The 21,067-nt window shown below is 41.2% G+C and overlaps 1 protein-coding gene across 1 annotated transcript in view; it reads right to left on the bottom strand.

Moving 5' to 3' along the window:
• Positions 1 to 44: 44 nt before the first annotated feature.
• EZH1 (enhancer of zeste 1 polycomb repressive complex 2 subunit) overlaps positions 45 to 21,067 on the bottom strand; it is a 38,622-nt gene continuing 17,599 nt past the window's right edge. Inside the window, exons 11-21 of the mRNA XM_003768161.4 lie at positions 12,560 to 12,740; positions 11,527 to 11,723; positions 8,261 to 8,352; positions 7,063 to 7,103; positions 6,343 to 6,468; positions 4,836 to 5,014; positions 4,210 to 4,305; positions 3,765 to 3,846; positions 3,258 to 3,338; positions 2,717 to 2,801; positions 45 to 2,555 (exon numbers count right to left, since the gene is read on the bottom strand). Coding sequence (XP_003768209.1) covers positions 2,495 to 2,555; positions 2,717 to 2,801; positions 3,258 to 3,338; positions 3,765 to 3,846; positions 4,210 to 4,305; positions 4,836 to 5,014; positions 6,343 to 6,468; positions 7,063 to 7,103; positions 8,261 to 8,352; positions 11,527 to 11,723; positions 12,560 to 12,740 — 1,221 coding nt within the window. The 3' untranslated portion in view covers positions 45 to 2,494. The remainder of the gene's footprint in view (positions 2,556 to 2,716; positions 2,802 to 3,257; positions 3,339 to 3,764; positions 3,847 to 4,209; positions 4,306 to 4,835; positions 5,015 to 6,342; positions 6,469 to 7,062; positions 7,104 to 8,260; positions 8,353 to 11,526; positions 11,724 to 12,559; positions 12,741 to 21,067) is intronic.

The raw sequence follows: 21,067 nt of genomic DNA on the forward strand, positions 1-21,067 counted from the left end.
CATTTCCCCTCAGACCGAAAAAAATTGCTCAGCTCGCTACAGAATAGTTTCTACCACTTTATTCTGATGAAGGGTCACAAGCCACAGGATTTTAAAGTGCGTGAGATTCACTGGCAACCAAGCCACACTGACATCAAGCCTCTCTACCCATTCCTGACAATAAGAAGGAAATTAAAATAGAGATCGTGGGTGGTAGAGAACACTAAGGATGTAAGAAGGATTGAGTAAGATAAGAGGGATAAAACCCAGAGACTATGAAAACCAGAGAAAGCCTGAAAGAAGTATGGTAAAAGTTCCTCCAATCCTAGCACATAACAACCTTAGCCTACCCCTTCTTCTTGGCCACCATATGGCTGCAGAGACCCAGAAACCAAACCACCACCACCCCTCATCGCCCCCCAAAACCCACTCCAAAACAACAAAAAAGTTGAGCTGTTCAGGCTTTCTGAACTTTTGCCTAATGTCTCTGGTTTTCCCTTCTAATCTATGAGCAATTCAGTGCCCATAGCAGTCTGTGGCGGTGGGAAAGGGAGTGTTCCCTTCATCACACAGCAGGGGTAGACTTCAGAATCACTGCTGAGGCTGGCTGGCTAAACAGCTGGCCCCTGCCAAGAGCTGGCTAGGAATGTCTGAGGAGCAGCTGGAGAAGGGGATAAGAAAAGGGGGCAGATGGCCAGCTGAACTGGCTGGGAAACTTCTTTGAGAAATCCCCATGGGAAGGATGGTAGCCCTAGGCTAACATGGCCTGGAAGGAACTCCACCCCAACCTAATGTGACACACCTAAGGGTATAAGGACAGGCAGAGGATGATCAGTCCAGATCAAGAAGAAAGGCACTCACTCCCTAGAGAGACAGGATAAAGCCTTGCACCCTTGTTCCAGACACTCCCATGGCCAGCCCGGACTTGCCTTTGTCCTTTCCACCTAAGCACAGGCACTCCCCAGCTCCCTGCCAGCTCAGCAAACCTGCCAAACACAGGGCTGCTTGGTTGGCCCTATTCTCACCATGACTAGACCCCTCTGTCAACACCGATACTCTTCGCTCCCCCAGGGACACTGGATGGAAGGAAAGCAATCTCCCTTTCCTCAGAAACTAGGGTTGGGGTGGGATCTCAGGGACCACGGCTTAATTCTTATACCCACCCTTCAGGTCTTCTAAAGGAAACAGTTAAAGTGCTTTGCTGGCAAGTTTCCTTAGAGAGGACCCAGCCGCCTCTGTACTGAAAAGCGGCAGAAGATCCAGTAGCCCCATATCCATGCATTGCCAGTTTATAATTAACATGTATGGTCACCTCTACACACATGCATGTTAAACCCCACCCCACCCCCTACAAATCTACCGATACCAAACAGAAGGTGCCAGAATCAGGAAAGCAAATTGTATCTGTATCCTCTGTATCCTATTCCCCTACCTCCAACCTGTATCTGGGCCTTCCCCCCCCAAAGGAATACTTGACCCTGGTCCTTTTAGTGTGGTCTGGGGGAGGGGGGACAGAGAGGAGAAGGAAGCTAGAACAAAATAACTACCCAAGACACCCCACACACACCCATGCCCATACATACACATACACCCACACACCCACACCCACGCCTCTGTTCACCATTTCAGCAGCATGACACCTCTAAGGGCCTGACAGGAGGTAGCAGGGGACCTTATATTCCTTCCTGGAAATCTGAAAATACCAGTCCATCTGCATGGACAAAACTTTCTTCAAAGGCTCCTGTCCTCAAGCCCTGGGATCTTAGCTCCTGCCTTTAGCACAGTTCTTCCCCGAATAGCAAAAAAGTGAATACAGGCCCTCTCATGTCCCGCGTAACTAGTCAAGGTAGCAATAGTTCATGCTCTTGTTGGCAACTGGACTACTGGTCAGATTTAGCAAGCCTCTGACACTAGACAATAGAGAAGAAAGTTAAAAGAGGGAATGAGAAGACTCAACCCCCTACTTAAATTCAATCTATGCTGTCAGGACATACTTTGCCATGAACTCACGTTCCAATGACTCTGGTTCCCAATCCCATTCATTGCTACCAGCCCTTCCAGGTTCCTGGGTCACGGATGGGGCCAGGAACCTAACTATATGAAAGATCTTGATTTAGGGATCTAAGATAAGAAAGTGCATTTGCTGACTTTTTAGTCCCCATAGATACTGCCCTGGGTCTGGCCCCCAGCACAGGGAGCTAACAGGAAACCAAGTTATCAGATATCAGCCCCTAACCTTTACTGTTTGCCTCTGAGCTGGGAGGACATACTCCCCCCTCCTCCCTGCCTTTGTCTCTCTCTTTCCTGAGAATCCAAGCCCTAAATGCTCCCTGATTTCACTCTGAGACAAAGAACTTCTCCCCCACCGCCCATAGCTTAGGCTTCACTACAGAAGGGGTAAGAAGAGAGGATTTCTGGGTATAGAAGACAGTGCAGGAGACTGAAGCAGCCATGATGTGAGCACAAAAGCAGAGGCAGCGCTGCTAGAGGTACTGGAGGTTGGGGCACAGGAAGACTAGAGGACATCTGTCTCCCTCTCAATTCCCACATACTTGAGGGCGTCAGCTTGACTGTACCTGTCATGTCAAGGAAGGAAGAAAGGGAGAGTTTGGTTATACAAGCAGAACTTTTGTACTCAACAAGACAGTACCCCCCCCTCACACTTTCCCTTTGCACCTTCAATCCAAGCCTCCCCAGCTCTCAGCCCCTCCAGATCTGCCTCTCTCAACAGTCTCACCTGTAATCGAAGAAGAGTTCTTCCCCAGCTTGAATTGCTCTTTTGGCAAAGATTCCAATCCGATGATCTCCATTCACCATCACCACTGAAATAAACAAATCAAAGGCTATTCCTCTGGCTCTTGGCTAACCTCGGGCCAATTCTTCTAGTTTTTTAGTGAAATACAGGAACATTTCTCTCAGTGTCTTTAAGTTCTGCAGATGGTTCCTCAAAAGGAAAACTGATCCTAGTGTTACGCCACTTCAAATTAAGAAGTAATCAATGAGGATATCTATTCTCAAGTGGCCTTAAGATTTTTTTTTTTTTTTAAAATCCTCCTGATGAATTTTGAGATGGCTTGGGGTGGAGAAAATACTCTTCAATGGCATTTATCTAGGGGAGAGGAATCTCTGTAGATGAACAAAGTAAAGAATGAGAAAAGCTCTTTGGAGAAGGGAAGAATCATCTTGAATACCAGGTACTGCCATATACATCAACAGAAAAAGGATCTATGTGTCCCAGAACTCAGCCCGCCTCACCATCTACTCCATAAAGCCTTTACCTTTGGCATAGCAATTGGGATTCACTGAGTGGTTTGCAAATCGAATTTTATTTCCTTTTCGGGTGGCATCTACCACAAAATCTGTGTAGTGATAAACAAAGAAAAGACATGAGTTCATCATTCTGTTCTACATATAGAGAACAACTCCTTAGGACCTTTTATGTTTAGGTCTCAAGTAATCTCCCCAAAGCAACAGAAATTTTGATTCAATAGCAACTTCATATATAATAAACCTCTCAGGATGGGGAGAAGGCATCCTCCTTTTTTTGGAACCCTTTTCAGGTTCCCACTTTTCTCACTTTAAATCTCTGAGACCCTTACTAGTGGTAGTGAGGCTTCTGCTGTGCATATGTGGCATTGGTACCATGAGTCATATGAAGACCTTTTCCCAACAGCTGCCTGTGAGAGTTTAATGGATAGGTCTATGATTAGATATGGAATCAGGAACCATGAGGGAAAAGGGTTGCCCCAATACCACTAAGGATGAGCAGTAACAAGGTCTCCTACCATTGTTGAGGTTGAAGAGAAAGCTGGACATGTACTTGTCATAGACCTTTCCCCGTCGGTCGGCCTCATCCTGAGAGATAAGCTAGAAACAGTTAGAGTGAAAAGTGAGGACATAAATGGCAATGTCTGCTCAGGACAACCCCCTTCAATGAAGGAGGCTGGATTACACACAAGAAATTAGAATCCTAGAGAACCACAAGAAATTATTGTATAGGGTGATTCCATTTTCCACCTCCCCCTGCATAAGCTGAATTGCTTGGGAGTTGAGGAACAGTGGTTTGTTTCAGGCCTGCAGATGGTTCACTGGAATCCCTAAGAGAGGCCACATGAGAGCTGAACTGAAACATTTAGGGAGTAATTCATAGCTGCCCAACCCACAGAAAAATTAGGGGGTGTTATCAGCCTCACCCACTGTGAGAATTTGAGTCAAACCTGCAGGGCTCACCTCACCACAATATTCAGAAATGAATTCATTCTTCTGTACAGACTCCTTGATGAAGGTGCCCCATCCAGCCACATCTGAGGGGGCCAGCAGCAGGTGCTAGGGAGGAGGCAGTCAGACTTCAGGTGACAGACATGGCAGGCATTGTGGGGAAGGGCAGAGGGTTGAGACATAGGGAACAGCACTGGGCAACTGTTGAAAGGATCTGAATGGCAAAAACCTGCCAAAGTCTATGTGGGGGATGAGGAGGAAGAGCAAACAAAACATGAGGGGAGTGAGTTCCTTTATCTTTCCCCACTTCCAATTTGGAGCAGGGTGGGTTTCTTTAGTTCTGAGGCCACAAGAACTTATTGCCATTTGTGAAGCAGAAACAGAAGGCATAAGCAAGATCCTACTTCTCTGTTCTGCTTAGGTTTGTCAGGTATAAATGGACTGGCTCTCTGAATGATTCCCTATTTTGGGAAAAAGAAGATAAAGAGGACAAAAATCCTTCACAGTCAACTCCTGAGGTGTGGAAGCTACAATGAAGGAAGCCCCAGGAAGTTGAAAAAGGAAAGTTTTTGAAAACCATTCCTCCTCTCCCATGTGTAAGCCCCAGGCTCTGGGGAGTCAATTGATGAAGTCCATACCTTCTTAAGACCACGCTGGATGCTGCAATTTTTGCAGGAGACCACCTTGCAGTCCCAGTGCTCAGAGGCCCCACAAGTGAGACACAGATCAGGATCACATTCCCGAACAGCGAGGTAGCAGGGACACTGTTTGGTGTTACATTGGGTCTTGCAGCGGCAGCCTGGGAATCGGTTTTGACCTGAGAAGGGCAATGGGAAAGCAGCTGGGATCACCAGGTCACTGTACCAACCCTGAGAAAATAGCCCTCTTTGGAGTTTGGTGGTTCAGAGGGCAGCAGTGAGGCAAATGGAATGGGTTTGAGGATGTGGGGGGGAGCAGAGTCTATCTACCATTCCACAAAATAGCTCAGACTAGAAGAGAAGCAGTGAGGGGGAGTAGCAAGAGAGCTGGAGCTAGAAGACATGGTTCATAATCCAGCACTATTTACCTACCTATGTCCCCTTCTATGTGGATACTAGATATTGTCCATTTAGAAAACAAAGGGGCTGAATGATTTCTCAGTTCTATGATCTAGTATCTGTGTGGGGGACAACTGGGTTTGGGATCAGAAGACTTAAGTTCAAATCTCTTCCACTCAGATCTTGAGTGAATCATGTTTACCTCTCTGGGCCTTGGTGACCCTTCAGGCCCTAATTCATGATCCTGTGACTTAGATCTCCTTGACCCAATGAACTGATGAGTTCATTCCCCAGTATCATCCTTCCCTCTGCTTGTGAGGCCTGGGAAGGGGGCTGAGTATATCCTGGAAAGAGCCCAATCAGTGCTCCTCACTGGTAAATCCCTGCCTGAACAGGAAGTATCATTTTGACAGTACCATGCATGTTCTCCACTCAGCCCCCTCCTCCACCTACTGCTCTACCCAGAATGATCTGCTGTGGCCGAGATGTGTATCTGTTGTGGGCAGAAGGTACTCATATCTTGCACTGCCTGGCCTCCAAGCTCTGCAGACTCTGACTTTGATATCTATCAATCAGCCCACTGTGGTCAGAACTGATGGTAAACTACGACAACAAGGGACAGGGTGGTGGAGGGGAAAGAAGCATTGTGGGGAGAGGTAAGGGAAAGGACTATGCAAGCAACCTGTCCTCCCTCCCCTTGCCCACCCTCCACTTGTGCTGTCACCAGATCCCTGTCTCCTACCAGATTACATTAAAAAGAAGTGAATTTTAGTGAAATTTTAAACATACAAATTTGAAATTAAATTTTTAAAAATGCCCTGTGAAAATAGCAAGACCCCTAAATGAGGGGTTGTGGAATACACTGAACAAGAAATGTCCAGAGCCCCCATCTTACCACTTGAAGGTAAAACAGAGGAGGGCAGACAAGATCTATAGATCTGCAAACTTAAGAATTCCCAGTGACTTTCAAGTCCCTTGTTGACTCCAGGCAGTATGCCTGACACACGACAAATACTGAATGTAAAAGGGTCCAGCTCAGAGAGCATGAAAAGGAAGGGAAAGCTGGGATATGTGTGTGCCAGTAGGGGTATATGCAGTGCAGGCTTACAGTCTGGGTTGCACTGGCAGAACTTCTCACAGAAATTCTGGGTCATGATGCAGGGGCAGGTGCTGTCGCAGGGACGGTCTGGATGGTCACAGGGTTGGTAGTTGTACACCTGTGTGGCGGAGTTATCTAGGAGATAGGGAATAGGCCAATAACACAGCTGTGACTATGCTTTCTACCCCTCTTCCCAATTCCCAATACCCTAAACCAAAGAAGCTAGATTGCCACAGCCTTGGAGAATTCAATTTAATTCAACAAACATCTATTATACACCTACTATGGGTGCAAAGTCCTGTGCTAGGGAATACAAAGACAAAAACTAAAGCAGCCCTGGCTCTCAAGGAATTTCTATTCTACTATGTGCTCCTAGACTTGAGTTAAGAAGAAACCAAAAATAAGGGTAACTTCCAGATCACTTTGGGATATAATGGGGAGGAAGAGGAGACCAAGAACTACAGAGCATCTATTTAAAAAATGAGAGCTAGACCCTGGCAGATACCCCACCACCAAAGAGACAAGCCACAGCATCGATTCCTAAGAGCAAGGCCGTGGCCTTAGCTGCAACGAGAAGCTGAGCTCCTCTGAATGACTGCAGAGTGACTTGTCATCTGTGGGAACTGCTCAGGGTCTGCAAGTGCAGCTGCCTATAGGGTGATGTGGGTGGGTGGCCACATGAGGAGGCTGATGACTGAATTGATGGAAGCAGGCTGAGAAACAACATACCTTTCTTGAGCTGAATCTTCCTGCAGTGTGCAGCCCATAGCCTGGAAGAAAAAGACAGGAGTAGGGCCATAGTCCCGAGGGGCTCTGCAGATGCAGCTAAATAAAACACAACCTATTCTGAGATACTGTGGTTTGACAACTAGGGGCTTCCTATGAAAATTAGATATGAGGCCTGGGCTCTACACATGAAAGCGAGACACCTTGATTTAGCCTCTGCTGACTGCTGATTTAAAAAAAAAAAACAACCTTTATTTCCTTCATGAGGTTACCAATTCCCTTTGGGGGCAACAAAATGTGGGTAATGGAAAAAAAGATGAAAGGTGGGAAGAAAGGGTTCTAGATCAAGAGTGGAAGGGGAGAATGTGTAGGAATCTGAAATATGGAGTATTCTGCTAAATATTATGAGACTGTATACTTTAAGGGAAAGAACCTGAGAGAAACATACATAATATAACAGAAACAATATTGGACTTAATCAATATCTGGGGTTTGAATCCTGGCTCAACATTCACTTAGCTGTGTGACCATAGGCAAATCACTTCACCTTTCTGAGCCTCAGTTTCCTTGTCTGTAAAATGGGGCTAATAACACTTGCATTACTTACCTCATAGTATTATTGTGAGGAAAGTGCTCTGTAAAACTTAGTGCTGGAGAAATGTGAACTAGTCTTATTTCTTCTATAACCCAAAATTGTTTGCTTCTACTGGGTAATGGTCATCAATCAGCACAACAAGACAGGGAGAAAATTTTTTTAAAAATTCCAATTCTAGGCAAATGCTAGAAGACAGTGCTATTACACAACCCAGAAAGAAAACAACCAAAGTTGCCAAAATCCAAGAAAGAGAATGCACTATAGTCAGAATTGAGGAGGGGCTAAAATGGTGACTAACCATCCAGCCAGGAAGGACTACCCTCAGGGGAATAGAGAGAGCTCCTTGGCTAAGAGTTTAAGTGTGAAGGTGATCTACCTACTAAAGACTGAAGAGCACTGGGGGGAAGGAGAGGGGAGAGGAGGAGGAGGAGTGCTCCAAGGCCCCAGGGAGCATGTGCAAGCTCTCTGAAGCTAACTGAGAACATGCTGTTTTGGCTGACTGTGGGGAGGAACGCAGATGGGAAGTCTAAAGGGAGGCCCAAGCACAGGGAGCAGAAAGGATCGATACCCATCCCGGCCACAAAAAGTGCTTTGTTCGACCCTTGCCTGTGTTTTCTTTTCTTCTTCTGCGAGGGGTTCATGAGCTCATTTGTTGGCAACTTCAGGATAAGTGACTCTTTGACTGCAAACTGAAAGACCTGGAAGAGAAATCCAACAGGCCCTGTCACTCTCCCTCGGGCCGAGTGGCCAGACAAAGGGCCCCAGCTGGTAGCCAGCTAGAGTGGGTTCAGAGGCAGCTGGCTTGCTCATCCCTGGGGGTCCCAATTGCTTGGGACATGAGGTCACATAGCTTTACAGTTTAATTCTCTATCTGGTGTCCTGACTGGGAGGGAACAGTACTGACCATCGGCATGTCTGCTTCAACATTGGCTTTCCCCTCAGGTTTTGCTCCAACAGTTTTTAGGGGAGGATTTGTTGTTGGTGGTGGTTTTTTAAAATTCTTAACTCTCCCTCCACAGATGTCTCTCCTCACCTAGAGAGCAGCTTTATAAAATTCTCTTTGGACAGGGATTGAGATTCAAAGCACTACCTCACCCTGAGCACGAGCCCCCTCTGTTGGGAAAAAGATGTAGAATCACACCACCATTGTTACAGTTGGAAACTATCTAGTCCGTCCCTTTCATGTAGCAAAAGAGAAACTGAGGCTCAGAGAGGGAAAGTCACTAGTTCTCCCCATTCCCTGGGGTCACAAAATTACTGAGCTGGCAGGGACATTAGAGGTCATCTACTTCAAACTCCTCATTCCACAGATTAGGCATCTGAGGTCCAGAGAACTGCTTCTCCAAAGTCACACAGCTAGTTAGTGACAGAACTGGGACTGGAACCCAGGCCTCCTCCTTCTTACTCTAGAGCTTTTTCAGATTGATCCCATGACCTTGACATTAGATTTCCCTTTGGTAGGGCATCATCCTAAGCTATCAGCTTTGAGTGATAAACTCGATGGTGAAGGGATTCTGGGTGTGGGAATTTCACAGGCCCGACCACTTATAAAGTAAAGGAGTCATGAAGGTGACTTGCCTGGGTCTTTGAGGTTGGACCCTGCTGCCTCCTTTGTAGCCCAAGTGACCCATTCCCAGTTTCCTTTCTCTGATCTTCCTGAATTCAAAGCATCAGCAGCTGCTACTACACCTCTGCTGGAAGGTGCACAGAATGGGTATGTTCTACAGCTCTACTCAAAGAGGAATGGGGAAATCAAAGAGAGCGGCTGATGGGGCCAAGGGGGCAAGAGAAGGGCTAAATGAAAAGCCCTTGAAGAACAGGGGCTGGCTACTGCCTAGAATAGCACAGGAATGCCAGTCCCCTTAAGAAAGGAGATTTCTGAAGTCAAAGATGAGGTGATTTCAGCAGTAGTTAAGAAAGAGGCTACAGCACCTTGGTGAGAGCCACTTGAATTCAATGACATCTAAGACAGAAGGAGGTGTGAGCACAGAGTATTCCCTAGAATGTACACAGATGGAATCTACTCAGTCTCTGTGCCTCAAGGCAACCTGTGGCTCCCTAAGACCTTCTCTGGATGTTAAAAGGGATAATGGCCCACAGTGAACAGACTATTCCTTTAAAAAAGTGCTGCAAAAAGAAAGAAAGAAGAAAAAGAATCTAGAGGTAAATGGCAATTCAAAGCTGTAGCAGGAAGTTGGAAGAATATGACATAAAGAAGAACATGAAAAAAGCAGGGCATGTGGGCTCTTGTATAAATGAGGCCATTTCCAGGGTTGATGGAGGCAGACTCTAAGGGGGAAGCAATTTTCTGTGTAGTATCTAATGCTGATCCCAGGAAGAAACAATGAGCTCCGATGGCTGCCCTGCTAGAGGATACTGAGAAAGTCCTATGTCAACCTGACATGAATGGTCAGGTCATCTTCAGTTGGTCAATTAAGCATTTAAAGTGCCCACCAAGTACTGTTCACTATGCAAAGTACAGGGAAAAAACAAAGGCAAAAGAGAGTCTCTATCTTAGAGGAGTCCACAGTTTAAGGGAAATGGAAATTTGGGGGATGGTGAGAGATGTTGCAAGGAATGTTCTTAAAAGTCACACAGAGGTAGTACTATTGAAACTCCAATCCTCTGGCTCCAGAACTGGTACACTTTATGTTGCACCAAGTCACCTCCCCAAAACATGTCTTTATCTAGGACATGACAGAAATTTGCCCAATTCTCCTCAAATCTAAAAACTATTATCTACTTCTGAGATTCATGTGGAAACAAAAGATATTGCCAGAAGGAACTCAGTAAGCATCCTTCTTGTTTAAATCTCAGGGCAGAACTGGGGTGTAGCTCAGTGTTGCTGACTAAAAGAGTTGGGGGAGGGGGGAAAGGCCTATATGAGAAGTGAAGGCTGGTTAAGAAGACAGTGATGTAGGAATGGGACTTAAATTTCTAGACTAGAGATAGATACAGGAATGAAGGGCTTATGGTCAGGCTAAGAACGAATCTAATGAAGGCTGATAAAAATATTTTTGCCAAGAGCACTTTGGATCTAATCAAGAAGGCTTTAAAACAAAAATAAGAGAGAGAAAACTGCCCACATATATACATTTAATTCAAGAAAAAAGCAGATAGAAGGAAGGCCAATAGAAGGGCCTAATAACTCACAAAAGCCAAAAAAAGAGGGACAGAATAATTTTTAAAGTCTCATTTTTATAGAGTTGCACAGAATATAGATAAAAGGGAATTAAGAATTTTAAAGCAATGAGATAAACGTGATCTTTTATGTATCACTAAATCTTGGTGAGATACAGGTCATAATTAAAAGTATGGTATACTTTTTTCAAAATGACAGATTAGATAATAGAGGCAGTAAAGTTCCATGAAATATCAAACAGGATAAACTCATGTGAGGAAATCTATTAATGGGTGGGAGAATATAGTCAAGATCATTTTAAGAGTTTCAGTGGAGGAAATGGGTGATGAGTTCTGATAGAAATCACAGAGAAGCAGATTTTCCTCAATATAAGGAAGAACTTTCTGACAATGAGTTGTCCTAAAAAAGAAGTAAGTTTTCCATGGATAGGGTTCTTCAAATAGAGGCTGAATGACCACTATGGGATATGAGAAAGATATGAGAGAGAAGAGATTCCCAACTGAATACAGGTTGGATTAGATGATCTCTGAGGTCCTTTCCAACTCTTAAGATTACATGATTCTTTAACTACACATATAGATGCCCAAGAGCTTGGATCTGAAATAAACAAATATCTGGAGGAACCTTTCTTTAGACACTTAGCCCTAGGACACAGACTGGGGGATGGCTGACTGATCAGTTAGATATACTCAGTCACCTACTGCTGTTCTTCTCCACTTTCAGACAGTACCTGCTTGCACGTTTTAGTTCCCAGGAGCCTGGCTATTGAACAGAAGTTGTTGAAGTAGGTACCATGGAACACCCTGAAGAGGGACTCCTCAGCCCCAGTCCATTCCACAGGTTCTAGAGGTGCTTCCACTACACATAACTGAGGTGGGGCAGGGCTGGCCTTCTGTTTGGTGGGTGTCTGACATCTAGAGTTGGCCTCTAAAACAGGAAGAAAGTGATGAAGAAAAGAGCAGGCAAAACAGAAAGTTAAGGGCAATGCCCTACAATTTCAGTAGCATTATATTTTTATCAAGAAGACAGTGAGAAACAAGAGTGCTTCCCATGTATAGCAATACTTACAGGTAGATCTCTAAAAGTGAATATTTTCCCTCAAATAACTGATATATTTGAGGGTGTCCAGGAATTGCTGCACAGGTTATATAATGAAGGCTCACATATTCTCTATATGGTTACCCATTTCATTTCATTATTGGTGTGAACAAAGTTTAAAACTTCATATAACTGTTCTTATTACTGCCAATAACAACATAAATAATCCCCATGCTGAAAATACAAACTGGCAAATATCCTTGAGAATTCAACAAATAATCTGAACTGGAAATGGAGCATCATCATAAACAAAGATATTGCCCACAACTGCCTGGACTTATGTAATACTGACCAATACAAATTTAAGAACAAAAGTTTTTATTAGATGTTGCCATGTTGAATAATTATATCTTCTACTACGTGGCATGAAAATCTCATTATATGATAACTGGATAAAATACTTATGTCCATTCTCTTCCTCCTACTGGAGTTGTCTGAAGATACTTTTAGTGAGCCTACAGAAGATAAGACATCCTAATATTTTTAATCACCTATAAAAGCAATTACTTTATGTGCCTGGAAAATAGTCTGCCTAACATTAACCACAAAAGAATAGGATGGTAATTTGCTCCCAGTAGAACAGGAGATGAGAATGATGACAACACTAATAATTCTGAGGAAAGGAAGTAAAAGTATATTAAAAATCTCCAATCTGCTCATTATACCTGAAGAGCTGGAGGCCCAGTCATTTCCTGTGTCCCTGTCACTGTCCCCCTCTTTTGTCTCAGTCACAGCAGAGGTGGACGTGTTGGAAGAGGAAGCATTGACCACTTGGTGCCGACGTCTTCGACGACCAGAGCACTTAGAGCGTGGATTGTGTAGCATAGCATATTCCTTTGCTCCTTCCTGCAATGACAGTGTAGTTAGGACACAAAATCCTTTAATGATCATTTTTTTCTGTTTTCTTTTCCTAAAACCTTGTGCTCCCTTAGTCCTAATACAGGCAATCATTCACCTCAATTACTAAGTTTAAGTGCACTTATAGTATAGTGTCATTTTCTTTCTTTCTTTCTTTTTTAATGAGAGCTTTTTATTTTTCAAAATATATGCGTTGACAATTCTTCAACAAAACCTTGTGTTCCAATTCTCCCTCCCTTTCTTCCCTTGGATGGCAAGTAATCCAATATATGTTGAACATGGTAGAAATATATGTTAAATCCAAAATATGCATACATATTTATACAATTATCGTGCCACACAAGAAAAATCAAATCAAACCAGTTAAAAAAAAAAAAAAAAGAGAGAGAGAGAGAGAGAAGCTGCTATGACTACGCTAGCACCCCAGAATCAGCTGGAGTCAAGATAAGCAAAAGTCCTTAATCTTTATTCTTGGTCTTTAGACGCAGGATTGAATAGGATGGAAGCAGAATCTCCCCAAGTGCCTTATTCCTCCTCGTCTTACCACTACAAAAAGTGACTCTAGCTAGTTTTACTCCACCCCCAAGTCATTTCTACAATCTTCTGTATATGCCAATCATTGAGCCAGCATAGAATAATGGGAAGGACCATTTTCCAAGCATATGCCCATAGAGTATTGTCCAATCAGTAATTAGCCCTAAGTGCTTGAACCGACCTCAGTGCATAGACTCAATAGTTTCAGCCCTCTACAAGAAACGAAATAAAATGCAAGCAAATGACAACAAAAAAAGTGAAAATGCCATGTTGTAAACCACACTCAGTTCCCATAGTCTTCTCTCTGGGTGTACATGGCTCTCTTTGTTACAGAACAATTGGAACTGGTTTGAATCATCTTGTTGTTGAAAAGAGCCACATCCATCAGAATTGATCATCATATAATCTTGTTGTTGGCGTGTATAATGATCTCCTGTTTTTGCTCATTTCACTTAGCACCAGTTCACGTAAGTCTCTCCAGGCCTTTCTGAAATCGTCCTGCTGATCGTTTCTTATAGAACAATAATATTCCATAACATTCATATACCATAATTTATTCAGCCATTCTCCAACTGATGGGCATCCACTCAGTTTCCAGTTTCATGCCACTACAAAAAGGGCTGCCACATTTTTGCACATGTGGATCCTATAGTGTCATTTTCTATAGATCAATGTATATTTTTAAATAAATGCCAACAGACTTACTTGTTTCATGTACCACTGTCACTAAATGGCCACTAAAAGGAATTCATCTCCTGGGGACCAAACCTCTGGAGACAAACTTTTCGGTAGCAATTTGTCAATAGGTGTATAATTTAAAAAATTTTTTTTAAATATTAAAAGCCATTCTTTGGTGTAATCTGCCAGCACTTGTATTCTTTGGCAAAGGCTTAGGAAATCTAAGACACCTCCATACTGTGGTATTGGAGTACTTTTTGAATTTTCCATTGTCTGGCCATATAAATTTAGGCAGCACTCAATTTATAATTGGATTGCATTCTAAAAGCTCATCTGTAAGTCAGCTGTTTGAATGTAAAAATGCATATTCTTATAGAAGCAATCTTAAAAATGTATAACCACTAGTTTCCAGAACAGTCAACAAAATCCTATTTAATCTATAATGTTACTGATACAAATACTCTTGCTTTTGGGGTTCTGGAAATAGGCTCATACAGAACAAGAGAAGGGTTTTCTTTTTTCTGATGTGGAGCCAACCCTAGGCAAAAAAAAAAAAAAAAAAAAGAGTTTGGTTCCTCTTCTTTTTATGTCCAGTTCTCCTACCTCCTCTTGTCTTTGCATTTTCAACCACATTAAAATTAACTGGAAAATATTTAACAAAATAAATAAAACCACAGTAAAACATAACATTCTAAAACTAAATCAATATGTGGCCCACAGGGATCTTTATGTATAGATTCATCTGTTTCTATTTGAGTTTGACACTGCTGACCTAGAATATAAAAAGGCCAAAACATTAAGAAATCAGTATCTCTCAGACTTGGCGATTGTCCACTGTTTGGTGAATCATTATATCCACCTGACTCAACAAATCCTATTAAGATGAGTTTCTTTATGGAAATGAGGGAGGGGCCCTATAACTCCCTAAAGCAACACTATAGCCTTTCCATATTATTGATGGGCACATTTTTTAAGTGTTAGATGGTCTACAAGTGCCTCATCTCATTCTAATCCCAAACCAGAATCAGTGAACCAACCTGAATCAGGCCTACTGTACAACATTTGGTGTTAATTAGCAAGGCTGGTTTAGAATCAACTTGTGAGAAGAAAGCGTGATGGTAAGAAAAGAATGGGTCCTGAAGGAAATGATGGCTTTAAAAAAGGAGTCTGCTATGGCTGTCTTGGGTGACCCCTTCTCAATGGGACAAAAAGGGGTTCCCACTGAGCCAAAAGGATTAGGTCAACAGGTGATAAAGAAGTTGACTAATAGTGTAAAGAAAGCATTCCTATGCTTATTCTTAAAAGTTCTTAAAAGCAGATCACTAATATAAGAAAATTAAATGGTTCCTGTGTATTTGAGCAACCAGAGACATCTGAGTGCATAAAGAAATAGCTAATGCATTTAACAACAGCATTAGAAACAAGGACAATCCTGTTTTGGGGAAAAGACTAATGGGTTGTAGGAAAGTATAGTGCCTGATCCTGAGATCACTTTGGAAAATGTATTGAATACCACTGATATCAAAGCCATAATGAAAAAGTGGGAATGGAAGGGGAAATGAGAATTAAGAATCTGTCTTGGTAGTATGAAAGCTCTGGAGTTTACACTACCTTTATAACTAGCTTGATCATCCTGATGAGTCACTGGAATAATGGCTATGGCATACATAGTTCGCTGGAAACAATTTAGAGTCTGTCCCTGTGACAGTAACATATCTGTGTGAAGAGCTTAAAGAGACATTTTTGTAAAGCCAGTTAAATTGGAGGCCCTGGATGAAGATCTTCCCTTTTCTCTTTTTAGGTGATTATGATGTTAATTGTACATACCTAGTCCCCAAAATATGAGTTCCCAATAAAACTGATTCTTCAAAGTGGAGCTGAAAGGATGTGAAATTCCTAAAAGAGATGGGCTTGATAAACTGTATCTATGTCACTTTCCTATAGCTTACTCATGTCATGTGATCAGCCTGTGTTAGGGGCAATTAGATCCTACCTTTTGAATTTTGCTATATGCTTTCCCTTCTACATATACAGGCCAAAGCAGAACTGGTAAAATCTGGAAACTGGGACAGCTAGTTAACTGGGCTCTTGTAAATAGGTTTTCTGGAGATGCTCAACATTAGGTGGGAAGAAGGTTACAACAATCATTTGCCAGCAAAAGATACAAGTAAATTTTACTATGACATCCAGTGCCAGGGCAGTAAGCATCCCTCATTGAAACCTAAATTACTTCCTAAAACCTGTGTTCCATTTTGAATTTAAAGGGCTAATGGATAACAATCACTTTACTTATTTTCATACCAAACACACCAATGGGTCTAATCAGGCTATTCGAGCTTCAAAGGCAAGTTTTGGAGTGCAGATCATAAAGGAAAGAATTCTTATGAGTTCCTAGGATTTGGTACATATATGGCTAGTGTGACAACTTCTATGCCATTTATTGTAGGTAGAGCCAAATGGAAATTCTTCTAATTATCTGAATCATCCTATTTAGTTAATACTAGGTAATCAATGAATCAAGATAAAGGAAAATGAAATATTTCATCATACCAGTTCTCTTTATAACCCCATACTGATTGTAGGGGAAGGCAAATGATAACTGCTGGTTTACAATGGATTTTAGGGAGTTGATAAAATTGTAACAGGAAAAACTGAGGTCATTCTTTCTAAAAAGCACTGATGACAACACTAATTAGACCAGACAAGACAATGGCAGCAGGGACTCAAATCTGATGGTGGTCCCTATGAGGGACAGAGTCAGGATGTCAACTCAAAGAATATTAAGGACCAAACAACTCAGTCAAGTTTGGGGAAATATGGTGGATAAGGAAAATTTAGATGATTCTACACATAGTTCAAACAAATCACAAATAGCTGCTTCATCAATCTGGTACTTAGAAAATGTTTACTGACATTATTTTTTAAAAAAAGATTTATTAGATTCTTTGGGTTCTGGAGAAATCACATTCCTCATCTAGGCATCCTGATGTCCCCAATTTGCCAGGTATCTTAAAATCTGCCTCTTTTTACTCTTTTGAGTAACAAAACAAACTATAGAGTTGAAGATCTAAAATAGGAAATCCAGTAGTCTCTTCTCTTATGTCCTTATTACCCTATGGAAGCCCATAGTTTTAGAGGTCCCACTCTAAATGAAAATCTCAGATCAATCAACTATCAAACTTCTGTGGCTGAAAACTCCATGAAGCAGGCAATAGGAATTTTGAAAAATACTTTAGAAAAGCAGTTTTTCACTTTCTCTTAAGCCCCTGCTGTTAATGGATGATGCAGTCATCCCACTGCTGTTCATCTAGTTACTTCTTATGAGTTGTACGATGAAAGATGCTTTACAAAGTTGGGTAAGGAAACCTTTACTGACAAATGAAAATGGGATTTGGTACCCTTCAGGAAAAGATCACAATTGTGCAAGAGGTCTAGGTCTCTAGTCCTACCTCAATACCCTGTTTCTATCCCTAATCCAGTGGACATGGCTTCTTAAAAACAATCTGTACACTTTAAGAAAAGTATGAATATACTGGACTTCATGGACAATTGTTCTGGCAAGTCTTCTAATTTGATTGAGTTATAAACCTCATGACTGGCGTGTGAGGAATTCTTGAGGGATGAGGCAGGTAAGATTTTCAGCTATAATGATTCCTGAATCCTGCAGCAATATCTAGTAGGGTCCCCTGCCATATAGACTAGGTTAATTTCTTCAATAAAAGTTAAGAAAGAAGTCCTCAAATTTTAATGGACTTGGGGTTAAAATTCAGTTTCCTCAACATGTAGGCCATAAAAAGGCCAGTCCATGAGGAGTCAGTATCTGTCAGATTTGGTCACTGCTGAGTCACCATACTCACTTGACTCAAACACTGCTGACAAGGTAAGTTTTGTTATAGAGATGGGGGGAGGGGCACTATAACTATATGAACCAGCACCCTATATTGAGTATCCTTTCTAAACTACCGTTAAGTAAATTTCTTTTCAAGTCTCATTCCATTCCAATCCCAACATACACCCTGCATCTAGACTGAATCAGGCCTGAACTACAATCCCTTCTGGAGGTAATAACATTTGGGGAAGGGGGGGGGGGGGAAGAACACTTTTTAAATCTTATTTTTATTGATACCTTGTGGTTTTTACATCATATTCACTTTTGAATACAACCTTTCTCTCTTTTCATCCCAGTGAATTAAAAAAAAGAGAGATTTTAATGAGAAAAGAAGCAATTCAACAAAAAATAACCAACAAAGCAATTGTATTTGACAACATGTATATGCAACATTGTACCACTATTATCCTTCACTTATGTTCAGAAAAGAAGGAAATGGATTATCTTATGGATGCTCTATAATTAGAAGTTGTTAGCTCAAATAAAGTTCTAATTGATAGGAGCTGCAATGTAAAGAAGTGAAGTTAAAAAAAAAAAAAAAAGCTGTGAGTGAGAAGAGATTTAGCACCGTTTGGGAGTCTACCTGTTCAAAGAGGCAGCTTTGCTAAATAAAACATTTCTACTCTTGACAATTTCACATATTTAGAAAGAAGTGAAAGGGACATTAGAGATCCTATCATCTAATCTTCTCATGTTACAGACACTGAAATGACTACTAAAGAGGTTAAGGGACTTGTTGGTCAAACATTTAAATTAGTATAGAAGCTAGGATTTGAATCTAAGTTTCCTAAGCACTCTGTTCTCCTTGCTACTATTCTCATTACAGTGGCATTATGAACTTCAGCAATGAGAAAATGACTTTTTTTTGGTAGTTAGGAAATATTGGCAATTTCAATGATATCACAATGGTTCAAAATACTTTTGGAACTCTTCTTCTGGAATTGTCTTAAGAGCTATTGAATAGGTCATACAAGAAAATCATCTTCAATGATCAACTCAACTAGATCTGTGATCTCATAAATTTGGATGTTTCTTCCATTGATGAAGATCACAGCCTACACTTATATGCCCATTTTTGTGGTGTGACTGTTGTTCTTGTCTTTCCATAAGATCAACAGAGCAGGTCTATCCAATGTTCTAGAGGTCTTCCTCTTGCCGTCTACAATTATGAGGATATCTGAAATCTCTTAGGTAATGAAAGGGGGTGCTCTAAACAGAAAGGTGGGCCCAGAATAAGAAAGACTTGGATTTGAATCCAGCCTTAGCCGCCAAGTAGTTGTGTCATTTAACATTTGCTTTAGGGTCCTCAGCGGTAAAGTGGGGATAAATACTTGCATCTATCTCTCATGGTTAAGACAAATGAGATAACATTTGTACAAAGGGCCTTAGTGCGGGTCTGATACATAATAGGTGTTATATAAGTGCATTTTTCTACCGCTCTTTCCCCTCTGATTGTTAATTAACCAGCCACTGCCATAATAATAATCCATCCCTTCTTCTCATCACACTTCCTTTATGACATCTTTGACACCTCTCAGACTCTGAAGTTCCTTAATGGTTCTATGCTGCAATCTATTTACATCTCCATTACTCTCTGTGGGATATGCATTTTTAATTCTTCAGAAAACTTTTTATTCAAGTAGAATACTTTTGTTGTTGATGTTTTTAAATGAGTCTATTTCTAAGAAGCTAAAGTAGAAGCTATGAAGTTTCCTGAAAGTAATCCAACTCATCCTAGGATCAACTCATTGTCCATTTGTCCAAAATATAGACATGTACACACACAGATAGACATATTCTACAGATTGTCCATCTAAGTGCATATTGTAATCAGGGCAATATACATTCTTCACCTGTTTGGTCTTTCTCAAGTAGCTGGTCAGGCCAAACTTTTGAATAGTTAGGGATTTTCTCCAAGAATATGCTATGTTCTATGGCTAGATGTACTCAGTATAATGTCCTCCACAAATAGGAGTATCTAGAAGACTCTACCATCCACAGGGAATCCCTCTTCAAAAATCTCCTCCATCACAAAAGCAAACAACTTAAGCAAAACATATATTTCCCTATTTTATGCTGTACCAGCTGTTTATGATAGGAGGATGGTTAAACAGAGTTATTTCTATTGTTACATTGTTACATCTATTGTTACATCTTTTAAGAAATTTTGAATGACTTTAATCACAGTGAGATCTTATAGTCAACTGTGCCAGTCAACTGTAAAAATGGTAAATTTTAGTTCGCTGTTGGGAATGCTGCTTATGAAACCTGCTTATTTCCTATTAATACCCTCTTCCAGGATATCATGTATAGATGACTCCCAAAGATTTTGTAAAAGTGACAAAAGTACATTTTTGGTTTACTATGCTTAACATTTTCTCCGTTACATGTTTATTTGTATTAATAAGATTTAAGCTTTTTTTCTATGCCTTTGATATATTCTTTTCCTTGTACATTAGTTCCTTAATGCCTTCATAGTTGTGCTGGTTCTAGTATTGATCTCTGTATACACTTAGTCCAATCTGGTTGCTTTTCTCAAATTTTTTCTCTTTGGTGTCATAAGAAAATCATTATTATTATTTTGAGAGGCAGCATCATCTATCAGGTAGAAAGCTGTTCTTATGGCGAGAAAGACCGGGTTCCTAGTCTTTCCCCTGATATATACTGGTTATGGACCTCTCAACAACTTACAACCTTTCAGTGCTCCCAGAAACTCTCTTAAGATTATAAATTGCAGGGAAGATGCAAGATTAAGAGAGAAAGTTTCTTCACTTTCAAAAGTCTGAATACCAATAAAATTGCAGGTCCAATCATTCTTATCATTATTTTAGTTTTACAATGTTTCTAACAACCCTTTTACCCAATTTAATTATTCATTTTAGTTCACTAGATTGGGCTCTAAAACATTTTAAAAAACTATTTCCCAAATAAATATCAACCTTTACTTTCAAGGGTGCTGCTCATTATTATGGGCACTCTCAATAGATTGCAATCTCTTCATACTTTCCCGTCCTATATAGTATCCATCCATGCTCTATTATAATTCCTTCAAAGACAATCTACCAAATAAGTTTGGATCTTTATATTTGCCTTAAAGGATGAAAATATATCATCATCGTAGGTATTTGAAAGATTGTGCTACAACATGTTCTAGAATAATCTCAAAGAATTTCATTTCTCACAAGTGTGAAAAATGGCAGCATTGTTGGAATAA

Source organism: Sarcophilus harrisii, chromosome 4 (genome assembly GCF_902635505.1).
Source record: "Sarcophilus harrisii chromosome 4, mSarHar1.11, whole genome shotgun sequence".
NCBI lineage: Eukaryota > Metazoa > Chordata > Mammalia > Dasyuromorphia > Dasyuridae > Sarcophilus > Sarcophilus harrisii.